Source organism: Prosopis cineraria, unplaced genomic scaffold, assembly GCF_029017545.1.
Source record: "Prosopis cineraria cultivar Desert tree isolate PC_DT_omini unplaced genomic scaffold, ASM2901754v1 PC3, whole genome shotgun sequence".
Lineage (NCBI taxonomy): Eukaryota > Viridiplantae > Streptophyta > Magnoliopsida > Fabales > Fabaceae > Prosopis > Prosopis cineraria.
Window position 1 is genome coordinate 37721994 of NW_026555334.1, and position 25775 is coordinate 37747768.

At 34.3% G+C, this 25775-nt stretch overlaps 2 protein-coding genes and 1 pseudogene across 3 annotated transcripts; 1 reads left to right on the forward strand and 2 right to left on the reverse strand.

The window, feature by feature from the left end:
• Positions 1–1887: 1887 nt before the first annotated feature.
• Positions 1888–7928, reverse strand: LOC129306752 (CDPK-related kinase 7-like; annotated as a pseudogene).
• Positions 7929–17417: 9489 nt separating this feature from the next.
• Positions 17418–21517, forward strand: LOC129304846 (general transcription factor IIH subunit 2). 2 transcript variants are annotated; one of them, XM_054944669.1, is made up of 5 exons: positions 17418–17619; positions 18304–18607; positions 19326–19787; positions 20012–20387; positions 20915–21517. In XM_054944669.1, the coding sequence occupies exons 2-5, from the start codon at positions 18320–18322 to the stop codon at positions 21079–21081; spliced, it is 1293 nt and encodes a 430-aa protein (XP_054800644.1). In that variant the 5' UTR covers positions 17418–17619; positions 18304–18319; the 3' UTR covers positions 21082–21517. The 2 variants fall into 2 exon arrangements, with proteins under 2 accessions (XP_054800644.1, XP_054800643.1); XM_054944668.1 differs by having other exon boundaries at positions 17420–17619; positions 18315–18607.
• A 2993-nt stretch (positions 21518–24510) lies between these two features.
• Positions 24511–24843, reverse strand: LOC129305586 (defensin-like protein 182). The gene has a single exon (XM_054945578.1). The coding sequence runs from the start codon at positions 24841–24843 to the stop codon at positions 24511–24513; it is 333 nt and encodes a 110-aa protein (XP_054801553.1).
• Positions 24844–25775: the final 932 nt, after the last annotated feature.

A 25775-nucleotide genomic window follows, 5' to 3' on the forward strand; every position in this document is an offset into this window, starting at 1 on the left:
ACTTTTCCATGCTTTTTTTTGGAAGAATGATGTTGAAATCCCACACAAGAGAATTTATTACTGCAAGGTCCATTAATAACTGAATTAAATTGCATTAACAATACAGTCAGTTGTTAATGGACCTTACAGTAATTAATTCTCTTATGTGAAACCTATTTGTAATTCTCTCCTTTTTCTTAGATCACAAACAAGTAGCTTTGATCATTGTATAATTACCTTCTACATTCATTAGTACCCCATTACTTTTTTGACTTTATTACCAATTTGGACATTTACTTTTAATGAATTTCTCATATATATTTATCTATATGGCTTCTAACCATATTGTAACATTCCCTCACAGTTTTATTTCAATGTCCATAAAAACACTATTTTCAAACAATTGTGGCAAGACAATATCTTTTCAATAGTCAGAACAAAATATTGTTGGCTTGTTAATTTTTATAATGCTATGTTATCATAATCATTATTTCTCATGGAGATTCGTCCATGCTTTCTATAGTACATAATCAATTTTATTGAATATTAGTCTTTAAGACTATAGTAAGAGTCTTTCAAATTTACCCAACTCTTTAATATCCTTTGATGCTTGAATAATTAACCTTTAGGGCTATAATATTTTAACCATACTCAACTCATCAAAATGACACAAACTTTTCTTGTCGTGCCATTTATTAAACCATAGAATGGTCTTTTACAAGAAAATCATTGGTCTTTTACAAGAAAATCACTATTAAAATTAATTTGGCATTTGACCATCTAATCACATGACCAAGAGTATTATGAATAAAAATAATTCAATATTTTTTTCAATGATCAATTAATTAATATCAAATTGACAATCATAGTCATATCATATATAAAAAATGATTATTAAAATCAATTATGAAATAATAATATAGAAAACAAAATTCTTATACCTCAACATGATGAACATGAGTCTACAAACATCCACAAATCAATAAACACATACCTTCTTTAAAATTGCAAGGTTATTAGTTCTTCTAAACAAAATAAAAAATTCCACCACCACACCATTTTTGGATCAAACTGTCTATCTCCACATGACAAACAATGATCAACAATAAATTTCTAGGATACTAAGGTATAATCATATTGATAGCATGCTGTGAATAAAATATAGAAATAATAGAAATAAGAAGAAAGAGGAGGAAGAGAAGAATAGAGGTAATAAAAATGAGGACAACTTCTCTTGTATTTTTTTTTCATACCTACAATACAAATGACATGCCCTATTTATAGGCATGGGTTTACATCAAGAATTATACAAATGATAATGACAAATTGTTAGGTTGTCTAAGTATAAGTGAACATAAGATGATATAAGAAGTGCCACATTGGATAAAGTTGTATTTAATAACTAATATATAATAAAATTGAATGACACATAAACTCGAGTTTTAAAGTTTTGAATTAAGATATGACATTCTTTCTCTACTCTTGCCCATCTCTCCTTTTTCTCCATTCTCTGACTCTCCATTCCTAACAAATGACATTAGACACCATTTAAAGCCTGAAAACTGGACTAGCCTTAAAAAGCATGAACTTGGTGTTTAGGGTGCTTTTGATATGGGAAGTTTGTGGACTTACACTTGAAGGAGATATTGTTAAGTTGTCCAATTGTGAGTGAATATAAGACGATATGAGAAGCTCCACATCTAATATAATTGAGCTTGATAACTAATATATAATAGAGTGAAAGGACTCATAAACTTAATTTTAATTATATTCATAACTTCTGTTTGTTATTGTATCTTAATTGTAAAGTTTCCAATTCCAATACAAAATTTACATGTTATAATAATGTAATCACGGTATAAAATTATGTTGTTATTTTTTTAATCAATGATATATACATCTATCAAGTATCAATATCTATATTATTATTATATAAATCATAAATGATGTCATTAATTTCAATATCCGTGCAATTTACATTCATATAGCATCGACTTTCGCATCCTCCAGCGAGTCCCTTCAAAATTCAAATTCAGCCGCTACTGGTTGATTCACGGGATTATTCATTCATCCATGTTGCCTTGAATAGTCAAACACAAGTTCGACTTCAATTTAAACCCACTTGTTTTCATTCCAACACAATGAACCCATCTATAATATTCACACTCTACAGACTCCGCATCAGACACGATTATTAGGAAATACTACTAGCAATTAATAAATATCAATAATTACCCACTCCCTGAAACTGGTGATCATAAAGAGAGACTCGTTGATGACAGCAATGAGACACAAAATCATACACCTCAATCATTAAAAGGAAGCACCTTAGATACACTTTGGAAAAGAAAAAGGGGGACCAACACCCTCACTCCACCTACGCTGTGTCACTGAAACTCCTTCCCGTTACTTTTGAACACTGCCCAAAAGAGAGAAATGTCCATGACACTCTGTAAAATCACTGTGTCAAACTGCTCGTTGTGAATAGCGAGCAATGTGCAATTCTCTTTATTCATTACTCAAGAAAATAGTATGAAAGTACAGGCACTCTTTAAATATCCAAGATAAATTCAAGCGTTTCAAAGTAAGAAACTCCTAATATTGATATCAGTAGTATTGACCGAAGATGTCTTGTATTTTTACTATCATCTATGGGGGGGGGGGAGGGTTTACAACACTGTGAACAGTTTATTGATAGTGCTATTGGTGAACAAGGGATCACCAAAACACAACTCAGTTTTGAGTAGTTCTGCCAATCGTAAATGCAACCTGTAATCTACCATCATCTGTACATTCCTCTAATTTCACAACCACCAAGCCTCAACAAAGTGAGGAAAAGGATTTGGGAAGATGAACTTAATTTCCATCACCTGGCTTTCAGCATGGCAAAGCCATCGTTTGCTATAAGGATGAACCCATTCATTGACGGAGTTTGCCCATGCATTCAAATCCCATTTAAAAACAAATGGTCAACAACGCCAAGAGAAAAAAATAGTAGTGTCCCGGTGTTCTCTCAAACCTTATGAAATGTGCGGGAAGAAACCCCGTGCAGAAGTCTGACAAACCCCAAGAAACTAAGTTTTCCATCTGCGTGTCTTATCCAATCTTGCAGAACCACATGAACAGGCACTGATGGGCTGAGCCCAAGTTCCTGGATGAACGAATCAAATTTCAATAGCTTAGTACCACTATTTAGAGGAGAAGCATGTTCTTGCAATCGAGAATCTCATTTAATCTATCAAGTCAGTTTTATAATACGCAGAGGATAGTCAAAGTAAAAGAACATAGATAGTAAGAGGCCAAGAGTCATAGAAAGGTGACCATAAGAAAAAAGGTTCACCATTGAAAATTTAAATCAAGAAACTGGTATGCGCAGGAGAGAGAGTACCGAGGCTAGTTCTTCAATCATAATTGGTCTATTTCCACGCTTTTCAAACAGCTCATAGGCTCGCCTAGCATGTTGCTCCCAGGTCTCCATTCCCTCTAGTTGGTGCACGCTTATAGCAGCAGCACAAAATTCCTCGAAGTCTAATTTCCTATATTGGATAGAACTAATCTGCAACAAGCATAGAGTGATGAGCGCAGTTTCTAGGGAAGCAAATTTTGCTAAAAATTGATCTGAGAAGTAATGCTCTCTCAAAGACCTTACCATGATCACATAATCCAAGACCCGTGAATCCTTTGAAGCATCAGTGGAGCTCCTCAAAAAAGCCTGCTCATACAACTGTCAATGGCTTGACAAATAAAAAAATAGAAACCATAACTTTGAATATGTGCTGACCGTCTTAAAGTTCTGCATTGAGATAAACCCACTTTTATTCGGCCCTAATTGAGTAAATTGCTCTCTGAAATAAGCTAGCTGAGAAACTGTAATGTCTTCGCAAGAGCCTGTCACGTTAACGAAACTCAAATCAGTGTGTCCATGATTCCATCAGCAAATACAATGGTTAAGTCAAGAAGCTTGAGTAATTGATAACTCAAGATGATGGACAAGTACACGAGCCTCTCCTGGCTACACTTGTGGTAGACTTTTTCAGCACATGTATATCATACATAAACAGTCAACAAATTGATCCAGAAAAGACAACGATAAATGGTAACAAGAGAGAGATGATCCCTCTGTACATATTTTGAAAATATGTTCCTGGATCCACTACTGGTATCAAGAATCTTCATTGAGATAAGACAGTGCGGAGAAGAGGGGGTATATATAACGTTACATACCCCTAGTGCTGATTTGCGTAAAGAAGATGAACACGTGTAAGCCTTAACAAACTTGGGGATTATCACATCCAAAGGTATCTTCATATCACCATGATGATTTGCCAGCCATGGATGACCTAGCGTAAAATCAGATACTTCAGGAATGAGAATTCATAAAAATATTAAAATAAGAATGTAATTACCATTTATACTGACAACTGAAAATGCAAAACATGCAAGTAAGGTTCTCCCTCCCCTTTCTCCTTAGTAATTCTATTCTAGTCGAAATTCAGATAACTAGGAGCTCTATTAGATTTAAATCAGAAAATACATTCAATTGAATTTTGTTCTCACGGATAACCCAGTTGATTCCACATTGGATGGCTGGATTATATAACGTCAATGACTTACTAAGAGCCTGAGCTGCAGTTAATCTCTTACGATAATCCTTGTTCAAAAGTCTCTTTACAAAATCTATCGCATCAACAGACAAAGAAGGCCAAGGAGCTTCATCAAAACTTGGATCTGCCTTCAGGACAGTTCGAAAAATGCCAGATTCTGTCCGTGCCCAAAAAGGACGGCTTCCACATAATAGAATGTAAGCAATTACACCTGTGCTCCACATGTCTGCTTCAGTCCCATAGGACCTATGCAAGACTTCAGGAGCTACATAGTATGCACTTCCCACAATATCATTCAACCTTTCATCTGCAAAAACTTACAATTGTCAGATGACACTTGACATATGTTACTTTCTGTTAAGATTTTTTAAGAGAAAATTGAAGCAAGTAATAAGCTTGACCTGGCTTTACATAGTCAGAGAGACCAAAATCAATGGCCTTCAGTGTGGAGTTTTCATCCTTAGATGTAAAAAGAAAATTCTGCAGAAGAAAACCAATCATCAATATCAGGAGAACAGTAGGCATGACAAAATGGAAGAGTATATATAACTAGGTACAGAAATATTCAACTGCACCCATCATTTGATTCACTGTCAACTTTAGAGCAAAATGATATTAAGAATGATCAGTAATCTGTAAAGTAAGGGAGGAAGATGACATAGAAAAGAAAGACGGATGTATGCCCTTGCATTCCTTCACTCAGTAATTCATTTCCTTTGTCACATGGCTGTATTCCTTTAAATGACTTGCTTTTTCCTTGAAGTCATAACCAACAAATAAAATGCTGCAAAAGGATGGCTTTCTTTTTCAAGTGTGTCTCAGGCTTTGAGTTTGAAAAATACTAAATAACTTCAGAGAAGAGCAAGCAAAATCAAACAAATAGAAACTTGGAGCAAAAGGAAAAGCCAGAGGATTGCGCAGTAAGAATTATCTCTCAAATATCAACTAGAAACTAGGAGCATTTGTCCTATCTCTGTAATGTAACAGCACCGGAGAACTTTCCCAGCCTTGCCAGTGCCAGAAACTGTGTTGGGCGTTTAACAAGGAGATTTCATTGTAGGCAGTCGATTAAAATGCACAACATTAGGATGCACATATCATTCTCAACTACCACAAAAATAAACATCTGTAAGCTTTATGAGAGGATCACCTCTGGCTTGAGATCTCGATGAACCACACCCTGAAGATGACAAAAAGCCACTACACTTAATATCTGAATCATAACAACCTTGGCGTCCTCTTCTGAGTACTTTCCACCTCTACAGATCACAATTTAATTTGAGCTGATTAGCAAGTCATTGATAGTTAATAATGGCAGTGGCACCATAATGAAACCAGAATTGGAGAACATTGTTACCTGGAAAGTATTCTGTCTAGGAGTTCACCTCCTTTGCATAACCTGAATTGCATGAGACACGGTATTGGTGACTTCATTTAATAACTTCCAACACGTTTCTTGATTCACACTTCATCTTAAAACAAGTAGCACAACTCTTTGACTGCTTCGGAAGAATTTTAGGTGTAAGGAAAGCCATGTCTGTTTATAAAAGTAATAAAACATGAAGGTCCCCCCCCCCCTTCCAGAAAGCTTGTTAAGATTGACATTATATTTCGTATTGCGCAGCAGCATTAAAGATCAAAAGTTGTATCCTTAACAAGAGGGGGGAACACAGTAATAAGTAATTTAAACTTACTCCATGACTATATAAACATTGTCATCATCTTCATAGGCCTCGAAGAATTGCACCAGGTTCTTATGTCCCGTTAGAGCCCGCAACATCTTCACTTCTCTCCTTACATCTTCTATAGCAATAGCTGTTGTCATCTGCCAATCATCACCCATTTTCATAAAAATACATACTTCCCCATGTCAACTGGTTTTCAAAATCAATAGCCAAAACAACAAACACTGAACATAAATTCATAATCATGATCCTCGAACTTGAGCCAGATAGTTCTTCGAAATATCATGGATTAGGAATCCACCACCATATATACAATTTTCAAGGAAAAAGGTAGAAATTGAAAGAGGTTGGCATGAGAATGGGGAACCTTGGCTTTTGGGATGACTTTGACTGCCACATCCTGCCCCTTCAAGCTGCCTTTCTTTCCCTTGGCGGAGCAAGTATATCCAAAATGGCCACGGCCCACTTCTTCTCCAAGCTCGTAATGAACTAGGAACTGCTTCGAAAACCCAAAACTCTTATCGAGTCCAACGTGGCACTCGCTCCCTTCGGGGATGGAGGCCTCGTTTGGTTTCACAGAACCATGCCTTCGAGCAAGCAATGACCGAATGTGCTTGGCCGGCGACGGAGGAGGAAAGGGGCGCTTGAAGATGCGGAAAGGAGTTGAGCTCAAGCTCGAGATTGCTGGTGAGTTCTTGAAGAGGCTCGGTAAGGGACTTGGGCTATAAAAGGGAAAGTTTGTGGATTTCCTCCCTTGAGAACTTGGGAGTCCCTCTGTCTCGCCGCAAAATATTGGGTTTTCTCCTCCTTGCGTTTGTGGGATTTCACTAGGTTTTCCATGACACAGTCCCATCAAATCAGAAACTCAATTGCAGACTACGTATGAATTGGCAAATGGCAAACGAGTCCCGGAACTGAGATCGGCTAGTTAACCGTAAGTGTAAATCCAATCGAAAGAAGAGACCAACAGAGTGAGAAAATAAATTGAGAGCTTTTGGAAGCTAAATTAAGAAACTGAGGGGGGTGGGGGTAATGTATGTCTCACTCACTGGGAGATCGGGTAAGTTTTTTTCCCAGAAAATAAATAAATAGCAAAGATTAAAGACAGAATCACGAGAAAGATAATCAGGGGAACCGGCAGCAAGAATGAAGAATCCAAGAAGGGGAATGATCCGTGAGAATTGTTAAGGAAAGCAAGTGCGTGAACAAACAACCAGTAAAGAAAAATGACGGCAATTAAGCAGCAATGATCTGTAGCTAGAACAGAAAACGAAATGATGATGGCAGAATCCAAAGAAAACTCGGTGAAATTACCCGAGAGGAATGAAGGAGGGGGGGGGGGGGGGAGAAAAGCGAAGCAAAGATGCTTAGCAGTGTGTGCAAGAAAAAGAGAGAAGCAAGGTTTCTTTTTTCTGCTTTTTGCAAGCTTTGCTATAAATATTCTTATGATTACCATCATTATTATTATTTCCACGTTAGTGGTTTCGCATGGAAATACTATCACTTTACCGGAAGGCAGTGTAGTTTCTTCGTGTCCAAATAATAACAGGAAAGGCCAATGGGGATGGGTCCTTCCAGCCTGTCCTTAACGATCGCAGGAAACCAAGAGGTGTCCATTTCATACGAGAACAGAGAGATGTTGTAGGGAGCTGCTTCCAGTTCCCCTGTCTGTCTCTGTATACAATAAGCTTTGACCTCCTTTTGTTGGGCTCTCCAACACTGTCTTCTTCTACTTTTTCTTCCGTTTTATCAATCGGTCTATTTTTCAGATTTAATAGCGCTATTACGGAGACACGTCGATTTGATCATTCTCTGTGCTGCATGTTATGCTTTTATACTGCTGTATCAAGGACTAGCCAAGAGTTTTCCAAGGGACCAACATTATTTATGCATGAGCTGTTTCTGATTTTTTGTGGTCCGGTCGGCTGTGACTGTGAGTCATGTATATGTTAATTCACAGTTTCACACCGACTCGATCGAATTATTTTATGTCTCTAATTTAAATTTAAACTCGAAGCAGCATTTTATCAATCCAGTAGTAAAAATTAACCCATGTCTCCCCAAGATTACTGGCACCGCTCAAAAGCCCTTGTTTAGAGTTGTATGATTAAGGATGTGGATCATATGCATTGACAAATAGTGCATGGGTTGGGAAGTAGCAAATCCTGACCGTAAACTTTTATTTAATGACCGGTAAGAAATAGGTGTATAAAAAAAGTTCTTCAATTACAAACATACAATCACGTTTATCCAAAATTAAAATTTATTAAAAAAAATATAATATTTTTAATAAGTCTATTAATCACTGATTTGTCTAGGGCATGATCGGTGGGTGGGAGTTCGTCTAAGGATTAGAAGTAGAGAAAATTCATATGATATTTAAGCTGCCCTTCAGTATATAGGGATATAGCATTGTCTCACAGTTTCTCGAGAGATTGTCCTATAATTTCTCAAGGGATTAGAACCTAACTTTCTCCACTAATTTATTGAGGAGAATAGCTTAGAGTATGCAACACCTCAGAGATTCGAGAATGAGGGAAGCTGTGGTCCAAGAGTGAGTCATGTGATATTTGGCTGGGTCACACCTCATAATCAGTAAGCTTAGGTAATCCAGTCACAGGAACATAACTTTATTCAATATTATAGCCACAGTTTCAGTCGGAGGAAATAAGAAGTATATAAGGTTAGTTAATCATTGTCAATGTGAATATAAAATGTATCAGAAGATTGTGATGTGGCAAGTTGTGTGGATATCAGATCATGATCACATGTCTGAGTGTCTTATGACAATATATCTAGTGTATGTGAGATAAAGATGATTTAAATAAGTAATAATAAGTTATGATGTGCGTGTAAGCATATTTTAAGTACTTGATTTTATATGCATTTAATTAATTACAATTGAAATATAACTATATAGGGTAAGTTTTATCTTAGTTACTGAGTAGTTAAACTCACCATTTTCATTTAACAATTTATAAGCTCCAACTCTCGTGCAAAGAAATAAAAAGCTCACGAGGTTAGGAATTAGTTCATTCCTACTGTATGCCTCTAAATTATGTTTGTTTTGTATAATAGAATATTATTGTCAACTTTAGGTTGCATTTCTAATTTCACTTGCACTATATGGTTATTTTAATGTTTGGATTCTATTTTGGCTCTAAGAAATTGTATGTGACAAGTTATGAGTTAATAGAGTCAAAATACTAGTACAAATGTGGAAATGATGTTCCAAACATGTGTGATTGGTTTTGACACAATGCAAAGAAAATTACCTCCTCCTTTTGTTCTTGGTAAAAAAGAGGTTGAAGAGTGATTTTATGTTATATTGATAATTGAGTATGTATGATTTGTTATATTGATAGTTTTAGGTTCAATAGATATGGTTCAGGTGTTAGAAAAGGCTTTGACACTTGTTTTGGATTTTAGACACCTTTTGTTTATAAAAAATAGTGAAATTTTGTTTGAGTATCTAACTTCTTGATGTGACTTGTTTTGAAAGTGAAACCCATGCCACTAATTAATTTATGACAAAAGCTTTCCGTAGACACCTAAATCATATTATTTAAATGTCGGATAGGGAATCAAGACACATCGAAAGTTTTTCGATTCTGCAATCAAATGATAGCAGAATAAGTTGTCACGAAAACATGCAATGCGCCAAGGCGCATTGGCCCCTGAGCTGCAGTGTGTGGCACAAAGAGCAGCATGCTGTGGGGCGATATGCACAAGCCGCAATGCATTGCCCTATTTTGTAACAAGTGAATTGTTTTTCGACTATTTTCAATTTCTTTCACTCCTCTGAAGTATCACATACTTTCGTAACTTATTTTTTTTACTTTAAATGATGAGTCAATGAATGATTTAAACATATTTTAACTTAAGAAAATTTGAGATTCCTTGATTTAAAATTGAAACTTAGTAATTACCTAAATGGATTTATCCATTGATTACCATAAATTTAAAAAGTTAATTATGATTAGAAGAGGAGATATTTCACCTACTAACTGATCATGCTATTTACAATGCTCACTCATTTTTCACACTATCATTTTCAAAATTAACACATTGAGCTCATGACCATACGCTATCCAAGTGAACATCAAATCTCATTTTCTCGTATATCACAAATATTCACTACTTTTAAACCCAACACAATCATCTTTATTCTATTATGCTTAATCACCATTTAAAATCTTCATGCCAACCATTAATTCTATAATTCCATACAAAATGTAGTTTGAAATATATTTCAAATCCACCTTTGCGTATTGGTTCAAATCAAAACGAATGCACTAACACATAATGCACAACATGTTATCATACCAACACCATCAATCATTCATATACACAAACCCATTTTCATATTAACGTACAATTAATAAACAATTACTCAAAGTACGATTTCTTCAATTATCTCAAACCTTTAAGAGATCAAAACTTTACCATTCAATAATTAGCTTTCAAGCTTGATTCATAAGCCAAATATGGTGCTCGAACAGTTAATCTACAATTAATATAATCTAAACTCATCAACATTATCAAAACACATATTCCACTCTTACATTTTCACTTTGAAAATATCAAATACCCATATTTCTTACCTTTAAGTTCACTCATTAGGTATAATAACTCTTTTTATTTTCCATTAGCATCATTAATAATTTCTAATGTCAATAATGTCCTAACGACTCCCATTAATCCCAATTAAACGCTCATTTTTGGGTATTAAAGAGGCTCACTAACCAAGAATATCAAAACTCATCATTTCAAGGTTTAAAACTCTCATTAAATCCATTTAAGTTAATAAGTTTGGACCAAAAATTATCTTTTATTATCAAACCCTAACCAAAACTTTAAGAAAGTGGAAGAGAATGAAAGATTAAGGTGTAGGGCACTTTACCTTAGGTGTTTTCTAACACCAAAATACTTTCCAAATCACCGATGTGACAAACCCTAACAGAGCAAGGACTAGCTCCTCCATTTTCATCTTCTTTTTCTTTTGTTTGTTGTCTCAATTCACGATCAGTTTATCAGAGAATTTGGCTATGCACCACGACACATGCATCATGGGCCATGGCGCATGACACAAAGAGGCCCTCTCACTTTAATGGTCATCTATGTGTCACGACGGGTCTGCTATGCACTAAGGCATATGGCACAGAAATACTTCCTTCACATTTTCTCCTTCTTTCGATACCTGAGTGGCTTAATTTCACCTTAGACCCATAATTAAGGATGAAATCACAACTAACTACATATATTAGACTTCTCTAACTACACACCACATCAAATCACTCAATTTTTATAATTAAACTTAATTAATTTCTTAATAATCCAAAGATTAAAAATGGGATGTGCACCCTAAAAGTTGACTGTTGTCAAATGATAATAGAATTACTATCATGAACGTGCAACACGTTGTAGTGCACGCGCGGCACAAAGAGTGATAAGCCGTGGCGCACTGCTATATTTTTAAAATCTTGAGATTTTTCAACTGCTTTCAATTCTTTTTACCCCTTTGAGGTATCTCATACTTTCATAACATTATTTCATTCTGATTAAAAGTTTAATGAATGATTTTGACTTAATTTTAAATTATAAAAACTTGAGATCTCGTTATTTAAAATTACAAACTTGGTAAAATCTTTATTTGTTAATATCTTGATTATCTTAGATTATTTTTTTAATTGTGATTAGAGAAGGGAGATACTTCAATGTGACACTTTTACTTTTTAATTTTACCCCCTTTTTTTGGTTAACCAATTTTAATTTATTTTATTACTACTTCTTTCCCGTATTAGATAAGTGTCCCTACAGATAGTTTGGAGCTCTTAAAATAAGAAGTATATTTTTTTTTTTACCATCAAAATAGTAGTAGCATATAATAAGAAGAAAAATAGACATGATAGGAGCTCCATTTATAATGTACTAATCTCACAATAATCGTCCGGTGCTCTCGTGGCGTTTGAATCTTGGGTTCCCATGCATGTCATGCCATTCTGCTTCGTCATTAGTAATGTCATTTTCTTAATTTGGCGCAATAATTGCTTCATCTCAAGACAGAGAAATGATCTGCTTTTAAAAAAAAAATTATTCAAAAGTATCCCCTAAATAATTCTATATCAGGCACGATTATGTAATAGGCACCTTTCTCAATTATGATTTAAATATTAATTTATCACTTTATAATGATATACCTTTTACATGCATGTGAAAAATAATATATATAGTTTATGGTATATCATCAACACAAAAGGTATTAACTTTCTTTCTTTCTTTTTTGCCAATTCAAGCGGTATTAACTGAATTTCCCACGTCCCGGCCCAAATATATGATTAGAGCAAAAAATTTAATGTATTTTAAGTGGACAGGTCTGTAAATATATAATAATAGTACTTGTTCCTTTTATAAAAAATTTCTAGTACATTGCGAATATCAAATGAATCTAAAAAGAGTCCTATAAAATGAGAAATGAGAAATAATGAGAATGGCGAAGTATAATATAGACGAAGGCCATATGACGGGAGGCTTCCGTCCTCGGGTAGGAGAGGCTGGCATTTTGCAACCCACCACGTGAATAGCGCTGATGTATAATCTAGAAGCTAAGTGGCTAACTTGAGACGTTTATTTATTCAAGGATTAATAAAAGCAAACATGGTATCAAGCATAAATATTTTATACTTTCATCATAAATAAATAAAGCACAAATACTCCCTCCAAGTCACATTTTGAATTTATAAGCTTTTTATGTTTATATATTTATAAACAATTTTCCAAAATCTATCAAGTATTTTCCTTGATAAACCACTAGTGTGGCTATTGTTGAATAATAATGGCCGATTAAAAAGAAAAGTACAATAGAGATGAATAAATTTTGGTCAGAATTTAGTGCATTTAATTAGCGATGTTTTCCAAAAAGGTAAGATAATTTTAATAACGTCAACTTACTTGGATTAAATCTATTTTTTTATTTGTGTAAGTGAATTTTAAAATACCAACTGATAAAAATAAATAGGGACAGCCGAAGTATTAAAATTTAAAGCAGCCCCTTAATGTCGACGGCAATATGGATCAATTAGGCTTATATCATGAGTTTGGATTTGATGCTTGTATCATTTGAATCATTTAAAATTTATATTAATAATTTTAAATTTAAATTTATTTAAATTATCGATATAAATTTTAACCAAGTAGCCGTGATAAGTGCTTACTATTAGGGATTAGGCACTGGTACAGAAGCCAAATCCGTATCACCCCAATTAAAGAGTCATGATTGCACCACGGAACCAACCTGGTTCGTGCGGATGAGAGTGTTGGATGCGAAAGTATCTTGTTTATTATCTACGCGGTTCTTTATTTAATCTATAATTGTCCCTCATTTTCGAAGACAGCCCGAGGCGGACACGTAGATCCGCATCATGTAATTGTAATACAGAAAATCTAATCCAACATGCTAACAGGGCCTTTGTTTATTTATTTATTTATTTTTGAATGTGCGGTGACAAACATCCACGTGGAAAGCAGTATATATTCTCTAAAATCTGAACCAACAGAATATATAATATAAATGAGATGACATTTCATTAGATTTACCCCCACTTTTCTTGGGCCACTAGATATTTTCACAAATTAATATACTTTTCTTTGGCCAAAATTAACACTTATTCTTTACTATTGAGAATTTCATAAGGTGTTTTTATAACCTTGCAGTGGATGGAAACTTCATTTCATTTCGCAAAAGGAAACTCTCGTTGTTTGACAGATTCGGTGTCTCCACTGTATGATTAACTTATTATCAATCATTTTTGTATATAAATATACAATCCAGGGTTCGTCATGTGGACCATCACCACTGCATAACTGCATCCCCTTGGCATTTTCTTCTCGGAGCCTCTTTATTCGAATGTTGTCCATTAAACCAATGACGATACCAAAGCAGATGGACTTTCATTTTCTGGACCGAGAGGCCACTCTCTGACAACCGACAACTTCTTGTTCTTTTCCAGAGATTCCATAGGGATTACGGAATCTATGCCCTCATCCCCACCCTTTTGATTCTCTCGTGTCACTTTGAGCTTTCACTTTTTTTCGGTTCATTTCTCTTGTCATCTTTCACATGCATTATCATGCTCGTTTATTTCCTAATTTTCCTCATACTTGAATTTAAAATCCTTTATATGTGTAAAATAAACTCAATGTGCATTTCAATACAAAATAAACCTTGATCAGTCTGTGTCAATAGTTCCAAATATATGAAAAACTCATGAAGAGCTATTTATACGGTCATTTGAATGAATTCCTATACTTGTAGCAAACTGACAAGAAAATCACGAAATACAGGATGAATGGCTATATATATATATATATATATATTTGGGGCATGGAGCATTAAGGATAGATCGAATAAGTTTTCCGTCCGTTTCTATAAAAAGAGAAGGCAAGGCCTTAGGCCTCAAGAATAAGCCCAGCCCAAAAGCCCCAAAGCCCCATTAGCGTTATTGCTCGAAACTTGCATCATTTTATGCAGCAATGGAACACGTTTGGGTTGTATCCAAAAAAAAATGACACTTTTGGGCATTCACTTCCCTTGGATTACCCTGCAACTGCCCATTATGGTCCGTGCCGACATGGCGCGATGGACGACGCTCCCTCACTCCCTCTCTCGGTTACCTTTTATTGTTTTTGTTTTTGCTTTTGCAAGAAAACTGAGAGGCAATGCTAGTCAGGACTATACAAAAGATTAGATAAGATTAAATTATAGTCTAATTTAAAATTTAAACTCTTTTATAAAAAAAATTAAGTTATACAACACGTAACTCGATTTGATTTAATTATAATTGAAGATTAATAAGAATGAATTTAATCTATAGGATTAAGAGATTGATTTTAGTTTAATACTCACTTAGCTTTTCTTTTTCCTATATGAGAGGTAACAATTGATTTCATTCTAAGAAGCTCAATTTAGACAGTAAAAATACTTATAATAATAAAAAATTCATAACAATATCTAATAACAAAAAAAAATCAATTACAATCCACTTGATTCAAATTTATAATTTCAACATAGCAGCAACAACACCTAACAAACTTCAAAAACATGTTTAATATACATTATAATAACAATTTAGTAGTAAATTAAATTAAAATTACATTAAACAGAACGGTGAAATGTGAATGAGGGGAACACTACAAGCTATTTAAATATATTAAACATAATTAAAATTAAGTTAAAATATACATTTAGTTCTTTAACTTTACACAATATTTTATTTTAATCCCTTAACTTTATAAAATGTCTTTTTAGTCATTTAATCCTAACATTATTAGTTTTATCTTAATAAATTTTTATATTAAACTTTTAAATATTGACAAAATATTTTCAAATGTTGACATATTAAGTTTAATTTTTTAAAAATAACAATAATTGATACAAAAAATAATCATTTGAAAATAACAATGTTAGGATTAAAAGATTAAAAAAATATTTTACAAAATTAAAGGATCACATTAAAACCTTATATAAAGTTAAAAAACTAAAACTATATTCTAGCCTTAAAATTATATTAAAATAATTTCATGTAATTGAATTAGATAAAGTGGTATAAGAGCTTGGTCTCTTGTTTGGTCCAACTTGAGAAGTTAGTTTAGTTTTTTTGATCTCTTTAGTCTTTTAGATTTTTTTTTTTTGGACTGGACAAGACTGGACTTGTTTGGGTTAGACTAAGTTGGATAGGACAACTTGAGTTTTGCACAGTTCTAGTGTTAGCCGTCAACTTATCATATCTTCTTTTATTTATTTATTTATATACTTATTAATATAAAAAAAATTTAAGCAAGTTAAGTTATGGGAACTCTCCAAGACTAGAGCATATTTATTTTTTATTTTTCACTTTTACAAATTTGCAAATTGCATGGATTGCTTTGGCAAAAAATATTTCATCTCAAACATATGTTTAACTTTAATTAAAATAGTACTCTCTCTAGTCTCAATTGTAACTTCCAATTTCTATTTCTATTATATTCTCAATCATACGTTTCATTGTATAATTTTAAAAGCTTCACTTTCCTTGGTCTTCCCAAGCATGGCATTAGATAATTTTAATTACTTCTTATATCGCTGTCATTATTATTTTATCATTTAGTTTTTTAATGATTTTTTCAGTAGAAGAATTACGATGGTTCTTATCTCTTATTAATTTAATTATTTTTTAATATTTTATTCAGGTTAGAATTAAAACATTGCTTGCCAAAAGCCATAACCTAAAGTAAGTTGAGAAACTAAAGAGTAAGGCTCAATTAGCAATCTAAATAAAAGGACAAGACTAGAGCTTACAAGAATAATTCAATTATATGATAGGCACTTGAATCTCTTAAGTTTCGGAACCACTGCCAAGCCATTGGTGGACGACACCACAATCTAAACAGACATTAAATCTTGTGAAGACATAACCGGTAGCTTTGAGCATGTTGAAGACATGGACTAGTAGTTAAACGATAAAACATGCTATGAAGTAAATCGTGTATAGTTAATCCTTGATATTTCGTGGGTATGTTCTAAATTTTGTGAAAGTAACTATTGTAGCTATAGCTGTTATTATAAATAGAGAATCAAAACATAGAAATGAGAACACCAACACTAATCCAAAGACTGACGCTTTGCACTTATAATTGTTAGATTTATGATATAGCTTTTACAATTAGCTTTATTTTTATTTTTAGCCTTGTAATCCTCTCTGCTTTTTAATCATTTAGCATTAGTCAAACATTTATTTTATCAATTCTTGTATATTTTTTTACATTCAGGTAAATTGTAATAAGAGAGTTTAGGAATTTTTTATTGTCAATTGAGTCTTAATATTTCTGATATGTTTGGTAATTTATTGTTCCCAATGAATATTTTTTATACTAAACAACTTTATGTTTTTTTTTTTTTGGTTGGGAATAAATGAGAAATGAGATAGGCGATCCAAGATTAACGAAGTGCTATAGCATAGATTGTTCAGACCTTGAGGGGAAAAGAAAACTCTCCCTGTTACTGTAAATGTCAGTGAAATATTAAAAAATATTAAAATCGAAGAAACTCGTTACTGTCTGGGCCTGGGAGCAATGCATCATTGCTGCAGCCTGTAGGCTCTAGTTTAATAGAACGACGTCGTTGCTTGCGGTGGGGGTGGAGTGAAAAGAAGCCGCGGTCGCGAGGAGCCGAATATTTGCCCAAAAGAGGGCCTTCCGGTGACAAACAAAGCCGTGATAGGTTCCTGGCGGGGGCGCTCTTCTGCCACTGTCATCTGCAAAACTCAACTCTGCTCTTAACCGTATTTCATTATTGCTGTAGTTCATCACTTTCGGTAAGACCCCCTTTACCCTTTGCATTTTCATTCTTAATCTCTTCTTTGTTTGCTGTTATTACCTGATCCATTAAGCAAATCTATGCCTCAAATTTGTTATTTATTTGTTTATTCTTCGGGGACTCCCTCTGCTTCAAACTTATTTGATTCAGTTTTCTACTGTTTGTTGCTGTCTTGGATCGAACCTTTTTGTGGATATATTTTGTACTTGTTATTTTATCTGCTGAATTTCCTAAATGAGCAACATGGCTAAAATTGTCAACGATCAAACCCCTACACGATCAGCAACCTGCACTCCCATGTCCTGGTGAATGAGTGTTATGGCTAAAAATTTTCTTAGGACTTCTGGTAATTAAGGTTGATAGTTTACTCTATTTCCTGATCATCGTGGCTTACTTTTTAGAAAAATGCTTCTACTTTGGTGCCTATTCGGAACATGTTGTGTTTAATTTATCATCGCCCCCTTGAAATCTTGCTCTCTGATTTGTTTTTAGTATGCGTCTCCGTTGCAGAAGTGTTGCCCCGTTGTAGCCTGAGCTCATATTTACTGTCCTCTTTGTAAATAATTGGTTCGTTTGTCATAACTTTAGCAAACATATTCTTGTCAGATTATCTGTGGAGCGAAATATGATACATAGATTGAATGATTGCTGCTGCTTCCTTTGTTTGATTAACCGTTGCTAGTTTGGGTTCAGAAAATATGAATAATAGTGCTGAAAGACCACTTAATGGAGGGGTAGAAGAAGATGATGACGAGGATGAAGCAAATGGGGGAGGTCTTGAAGCATGGGAGAGAACTTATGCGGAGGATAGATCATGGGAATCTTTGCAGGAGGATGAATCTGGGATGCTTCGTCCAATAGATAATAAGGCCATTTACCATGCTCAGTATCGCAGGCGTCTTCGAGCTCTGGCTTCAACAGCAGGCGCTACTCGGATTCAGAAGGGCCTTATTCGCTACCTTTATATTGTTATTGACCTGTCTAAGGTATTCTATTTATCACTTGATAGTTCATGTGTGAATACTATATTTTATATTGATGTTTGCAAGTTGGCCTTTTGTCAATAGGGAACAATGCTTTGATTATCCCTAATCATAACATTGGCTTTTAATTAGAGGACATAGTGAGGATGTGATGCCTAAATAGAACATATAGGTGGTAGATTTCTAAAAGTTAAGTTTACTTAATTTCTGTGGCTGCAATTGATTTCAATCTATGTATTGATTGTTTCCATGTGCCTTAGATACTTGTTTGTTTTGTATTGTTATTTCTTTGTTCTTTTGTTTGTATTGTTATTTCTTTGTTCTTTTGTTTTTATTAGCATATCTCCCCGTTGTGAATTAATCTTATGATATTCTTCATCAGATGTGCACTTTAGAGTTATAAAATTAAAGGTTTACTATATTGTTTATAAGCATGTTACGTTTATATTAATTTTTTCATGCTTAGCAATACTTATGCCTGAAAGGACATTAGGGATTGTCTATCGCCCCAAATACTTGGTATATGGCTTAAAATTGAGGCCATGAGAATATCAGGAGAAGATTTTCAAAGAGATGTACATAATAAAATATTATGCTTTGACTTGCAAAAAAAAAAAAGGGATAAAAAATGTAACAATGTAGGTACATACATGTGCTGTTAATCCTAATTCCCTTCCCTCCATTCTCTAATACGGAACTTGGTTTTTCTCATCATGTGAAGGCAGCAGCAGAGACAGACTTTCGTCCATGTAGGATGGCTGTGATAGGAAAACAAGTTGAGGCGTTTATCAGGGAATTTTTTGATCAGAACCCACTGAGTCATGTTGGTCTTGTGACTATCAAGGATGGAGTTGCTCATTGCTTAACAGAACTTGGTGGCAGTCCTGAGTCCCATATTAGAGCTTTGATGTGTAAAATGGAATGCTCAGGTGACCCTTCCCTACAAAATGCACTAGAACTTGTTCATGGCTATCTAGATCAAATTCCATCATATGGTCATCGAGAGGTTCTGATCTTATATTCAGCTCTTAACACTTGTGATCCTGGTGATATAATGGAAACCATCCAGAAATGCAAAAAGGGTAAAATAAGATGCTCAGTCATTGGTCTTGCTGCTGAAATGTTTGTATGCAGACATCTTTGTCAAGAAACTGGAGGAACATACTCTGTTGCAGTGGATGAGGTTAGTTGAAGTTGTTGGTTTTAATTAGCCCTGTCTATCATTCCCCTCTATAAAAGTGTTTGAGCTTTTGTTGTCCTGGGAAAGCCCTGGTCTAAAGATTCTATAAAAGGATTTAGAATATCAAAGGTTGTCTTTCTAGCATTGCATATGATTCACATCTTCCGTATGTTAATCTTGTAAACTTTTAGATAATTTTTGTCTTCAAACAGTCACATTTTATGTAGGCCCACTTGAAAGAGCTAATTCTTGAGCATGCACCACCACCCCCAGCGATAGCAGAGTATGCTACTGCTAGTTTAATCAAGATGGGTTTTCCTCAAAGAGCAGCTGAGGGTTCCATTGCAATTTGTACATGTCATGAAGAGGCTAAGGAAGGTGGTGGATACACTTGTCCAAGATGCAAAGTACGTGTTTGTGAGCTTCCCACTGAATGTCGTATCTGTGGATTGACTCTTATCTCTTCACCCCACTTGGCAAGGTCATATCATCATCTCTTCCCAATAGTGCCTTTTGATGAGGTGTCTCCATCATCCCGAAAAGACCCACATCAGAAGGCTCCCAACTCTTGTTTTGGGTGTCAACAAAGTCTTCTTAATCCGGGTAAGGTTTACAGAGAGGCAATTGAACTCGAGTTTCTTCAATGTGCATGATGAACATCAATCATTTTTCCAAGACATAAATCTTCGCGTTCCTGTCATTATGGTGACGCATCTGTGAATTGACAGTAAACTTCTGCAAGTGAACCTAACCTTGAAAAATTGTGGTTGCTTAGGTGCCCCACTTAGATGGGGTGGTTTTTGAATTACAGTTAGTGAAAATCTCAGTCTAAAAAAGAACTCGAATTTTAAAGGTCTTGGTCTCATCTGATTATCTGAAAGAACAAGTTAACGCCTTTTGGTTTAAGGTATCTTAGTATTTATTCGTTGTGTGTATGGCATAGAAAAACATAGGCCGACTGCTGAGAATCAACAGAAATATCAGCTAACCAGATTGTAAAATTCTATGCCGTTCCTGTTTTTTTCCAAATGGCTTTGTTATCGTATGTACGATGTCTCAATGTGACAAATGACAATATCATTGTTGCTCGATTTCTCAATGCCATCTCTGCCCTACTGGTTGTGGTACAGGAAACAAGCCCGGTCTTTCTGTTATCTGCCCCAAATGCAAACAGCATTTCTGCCTTGATTGCGACATCTATATTCATGAGAGCTTGCACAACTGCCCAGGCTGTGAGAGCTTCAGGCATTCTAAGATGGTCGCTGCAGAAAGATTGCCGACCTCCTTTCTTCCATAGCATTGCTATCTAAAAGATCACTGTCTCGTTCTCATGGCTCTGTAGCTTGGACTAGAAGGACTTGATGATAGGTTATAGGTGCTGATACAATACTGACAGATTGAAGTTGTCCATATATATGCTCTTTGATCAGTCATTTGGCCTGTAACACCATATACCTTTCAGGCAACTAGTAGAAGTGAGAAAATTTATACTAGCATAGCAGTTATTCATCTTTTAACAATCACATCTTCCGATCTCTTTCCCTCCTTCTTCTGTGAGAATCCCAAGTCATACCCTGAAGCTGATATGCCTTGCCAGCATTTTATGTTTGAGCTGACAAGACCGTGGTGCTAGCTGATAGAGTTTGGTCATTAAATTATTTGTTTACTTTGTATGACAGTCATATTTGTTTTGTTTTGGTGATTCCTGCTGTAGACATCCAACTTCAGCTCTATATTCTGTCTGAATTTAGCATGATTTTCGCATGACTTGCCAACGGACTTGGCATCATATGCAACAAAATTCGCCGTCAAATGCTCGACGCCCTTTTTTCCGTAAAAAAAAAAAAGAAAAGAAAAGAAAAAAATATAAGTGTGGCAAGGCTTGATGGATGGTTAAAATTGTGTTACTATTGATATGTGAATTATTATTAAAAATTACTTATATTTTAAATAAAGTGGAGTGTATTTTAGACAGGGAGAAGTACAGCCTGTGCAACCCTGAAGATGCATAAATTCATTTATTCAGTACGATCATAGTTGGATGTTATTAAAGAGGCTTGATTTTTATTTTTTGGTTAAAGACTTGAACCTTATGAATTAAAAAACATGTTGCGAGGGTTGTTTCTCAATTGGTCCAACAATACTTGAATATGATTAAATAATACTACTTTCGTGTGAAATTATAAGGTATTTTTAAAAGAGTTTTTTCATTTTAAAGTATAAGACACTTTGAATAAGTTAAGGTTTCATTAAATGCACCAATTTTAATATTATCATTACTCTTTTTATAATTAATTTTTATTCCTTCTCTTTTTAATATATTAAATTATGGGTATTTTTAGAATTATATTTTTCTTTTGGAAAAATAATGTTAAGTGTTTTAATAAGGTTTATTATTATATGAGATTTTATCTAAAAGTGTCTTATAATTTGGATAGAGGCAGTAACATTATTTCTTTTGAATTACAATATACTTCATATGATCCTATTTATAAGTTACTTCTAGCATGTTTCATTCAAAAAAAAAAAACTTAAACCTCAAACCTCATTAATTTTATCTTAAAATTTAATAAATTTTTACATTTACCCTTAATAAATATTCAATGGTATTTTTATTTAAAACATTTAATAAAAAAATGTAAACAGAAGTATTAAAAATTGACAAGTATTCTATAAATAAGATTAAATTTTTTCCTTTCTCTGCCTCACAAATTGGGCCAACGGAATAAGTTATTATTAACTAATTTATATTTAAAAAAATAAAATCTTGGTTTCTTTTAAAAATTTTCTCCTTTTTACCAGTTGTACCATTAAGTAAAATAAAAGTCACACAAGCGGGGTTTTTAAAAAACAACTTATTTGACAATTTGGAGGGAGTAATAAATATTTTTATTAAAAAAAACATGTTTTTGGAAAAGAATCTTCGCAGTTACTCAACTCGTCTTTTTAATTACAACGGACATTCTTCATTTGTGGAAGTTTCGATCAGCATGGATCAATAAATGCCGCATTTAATTCTTCGTAATGGGGTCACTATTAATGGCCTTTATATCTGCACTTAGAACAGATTGCTTATATAGCTAGTCGCATACAGTCGGATTAAAGGGTGCTCAAGTCTGTGAGATTGGATTCTTTTAACTTATTATTTCTGTTGCCAAGAGATAACTTTATCATCTTGCATTTCCTCTCTCTTGATCTATAGGGAGAAACAAATCACACTTCTCTCCAACCTGGAGAACCTAAAAGTCGGTTTGTTCTCTCTTTCTTTCTTAAATGTCTTGGACTCGTGGCTAAAATAGTTCATTAATTAATGTTCTCAAAATCATAATCCATGATCCGTATTTTGTCAATATTATGATGCACTCTCAAATAGTACTGATCAAATCCCACTTTATCGTATAACCAATTATTAATGCCTTGGTGATCATATTAGCATAAGCCGCCTGCCTTGCTATCGTTTACTACTTTCTTTAATAATCTAAACCCCACTGAAATCAACTTGTAATATTTTCAACAACATAGCTTTTATTCCCTATCAGTGCTTGTTCGTGGTCTACCAGTTTTGCCTTTGACTTTACAGCTACTACAAACACTTTTCTACTGACCAAAAGAGGAAATGAAATGGCTGGTGTGCTTCATGGTCAGGCTTCGGCCAACTATTACCAATGGCTGGGGTACACTTAAACTCGACAAAGTAACAATCTTTTAAACAAAAAATTGTTCAATTTTGAAAAGGCAAAAGCAGGAAGCAGTGCGCGAGTACTGACTAGTTAAGTGGCACACGCATGTGCAGCACATTCTTTGAAATATGAATTTTAAAAGGCGAGATATGAGACTTGCTTGTCCGCTTTGCTTGAGATTGGTCTCACACGTAAAGAAAAGCACTTTTTTAGTCGATCACTTTCAGCTATCATTGACTATGTTCGCTGTTCTCTCTAATATATACATGTGTGTCATTATGGTTTGTTTCGTGAATTCAGCTTTTGCTTTTCACACAAAATTCTGGCTTTTAGAACTACTGAAATGATGCAACATCATTAAAGGGGTTCTGGTGACTTGTAGGTATCGTTACTGTAGTACAGAGCGAGGCAGCCTCCTCAACAACCCCTCCAAAGAAATTGAATCCATGAAATAACGATTACGAAAATCCTCTAAATTTGAAATTGAAATGGTTCAGCTAATTATATACTTTGTCAAATGACGACAAAGGAAAATAACTCAGCTAAGATAATGGAAATTCTGCTTCGGAACCTTGATTTCCATAAGCATAATCATTACTATTTAACAAGTGTGAGTTGTCTATGTTTGCAGGTTGTACTATTTTCATCATACGAGCACTATCTCATAAATATATTAAATAAGTAAAGATTCTGATAATGTGAAGACTAGTGCGAGTTTAATTAGCGACATGATTATTAAATAATACTAATATTAAAGCAGCGGCGTGGCATAGACTGTTCCTTGGGAGACGGAATTATCCCAAAGAATAATCCGTCTTTAGCTTCCTTAAAACCAGAAAGCAAGGCTTCCTTTTAGGCAAACTCATGAGCTCCAACTTCCAAGCCCATCACCATCCACTCTATGTATCAAACTTGTTTCTCCAATTTTTGCCTTTTCTTACATAGATAGTACCAAGGCATTAATCAAAGTATATATTATTCAGAGTGAAGAAACAAAGAGAATCAAATCAAGTACAAGTTTGAATAGTAGAATAAGAGTGAATTAACTAACAAGGGTACTGGCATTGACACAAGGCATTTTGCTTGCCCAAACTGTCATCGCAGTAGCCAACACCACCAGGATGGGAAGAAGAACACTTGGAGGCACAGCATTGATCTTGGCAATCAGCACTGCACCTTCCCAAACCCACATTACATTTCTTGGTGGGAGGACCCGCACACTCGTAATAGCACATGCAAGTGCCTCCCTCGCACACTGCCTTCCCATTAGAATGCTTCGCAATACAATCGTTGTAGCAGGCCCCTCCTGGTGCTGCATTACAAGGATTTCCCACTCCCACCACGTCTGAGCATACATTTGCATTCCCCATCATCACCATTGCTTCCACCACTGCATCATTATATATATTAACCACATGATCATCATCATCACCATATATATATACATATCCTCAGTATCATCCAAATTATAATTACCATGCATTGTATATGTATAGGTTTAATGGTTTGTATTATGTACCTAGTGCCACGAGGATGATCTTCATTGCTTCTGTCATGATGCTACCTGCAAGCTTTTTTCCTTTTTCTTGTGAAATTGCTCATCTAGTATTGTTGAATATTTATAACACTAGAGTCATTATGACTTGTGATTTCCTCTCATAAATGAATTTGATTTGGTGCTCTTAATTCATTTCCTTTCTTCTTATTTTTCCCTCTGAATGTTTCATTGCATTTCCAGCATTCATTGCGGGACACACAGTAATTTATAGTATTTTATTCTCTGTAGCATGTTCATTTGTACTATAATTAGGAAAATAATTTTTGTGAATGAATTTTAATAAATACTCCTGACATTCTTTTTCTTCACCGGGCATATCACATTCATTCATGGAATTCATTATGGAAACAGTAATAATTTATATATTTTACTCAATGCATCTTCTACAAGAGGCGCTATTTTTATGTACATTTTGATTAGAAAAACAAACTTTTGAATATATTTAACATTAATGTAATTCCTTGAACTCTTTTTTAGGAAATTTATGAATAGGTCATGTGAAATAGATTTATTTACAAGTAAGTCTCATAAAATTTAAAAATCACAATCAAATCCCTCGAAATTTGAGTATCATTTAAAATTAGAGTATAAAGACAATACTAACCTTATTTATTGGATATGTGAAGTTTTAGTTGTAAAATATTGAAGTGATAGTTGTAAATTACTGATGAGATAATTGTATACAATCAGTATTAAACTTGTAACGCATAATCATTTTAAATAATGGATATGTAAAGTTACAATAATAAAAAG

Bases quoted from the DNA above. Each gene is read 5' to 3' on its own strand.
- LOC129304846 (XM_054944669.1), top strand. From the start codon at position 18,320: ATGAATAATAGTGCTGAAAGACCACTTAATGGAGGGGTAGAAGAAGAT. The intron at 19,788-20,011 runs GTTAGTTGAAGT...CATTTTATGTAG, and splicing joins ACTCTGTTGCAGTGGATGAG to GCCCACTTGAAAGAGCTAAT. The intron at 20,388-20,914 runs GTAAGGTTTACA...GTTGTGGTACAG, and splicing joins ACAAAGTCTTCTTAATCCGG to GAAACAAGCCCGGTCTTTCT.
- LOC129305586 (XM_054945578.1), bottom strand. From the start codon at position 24,843: ATGGTGATGATGGGGAATGCAAATGTATGCTCAGACGTGGTGGGAGTG.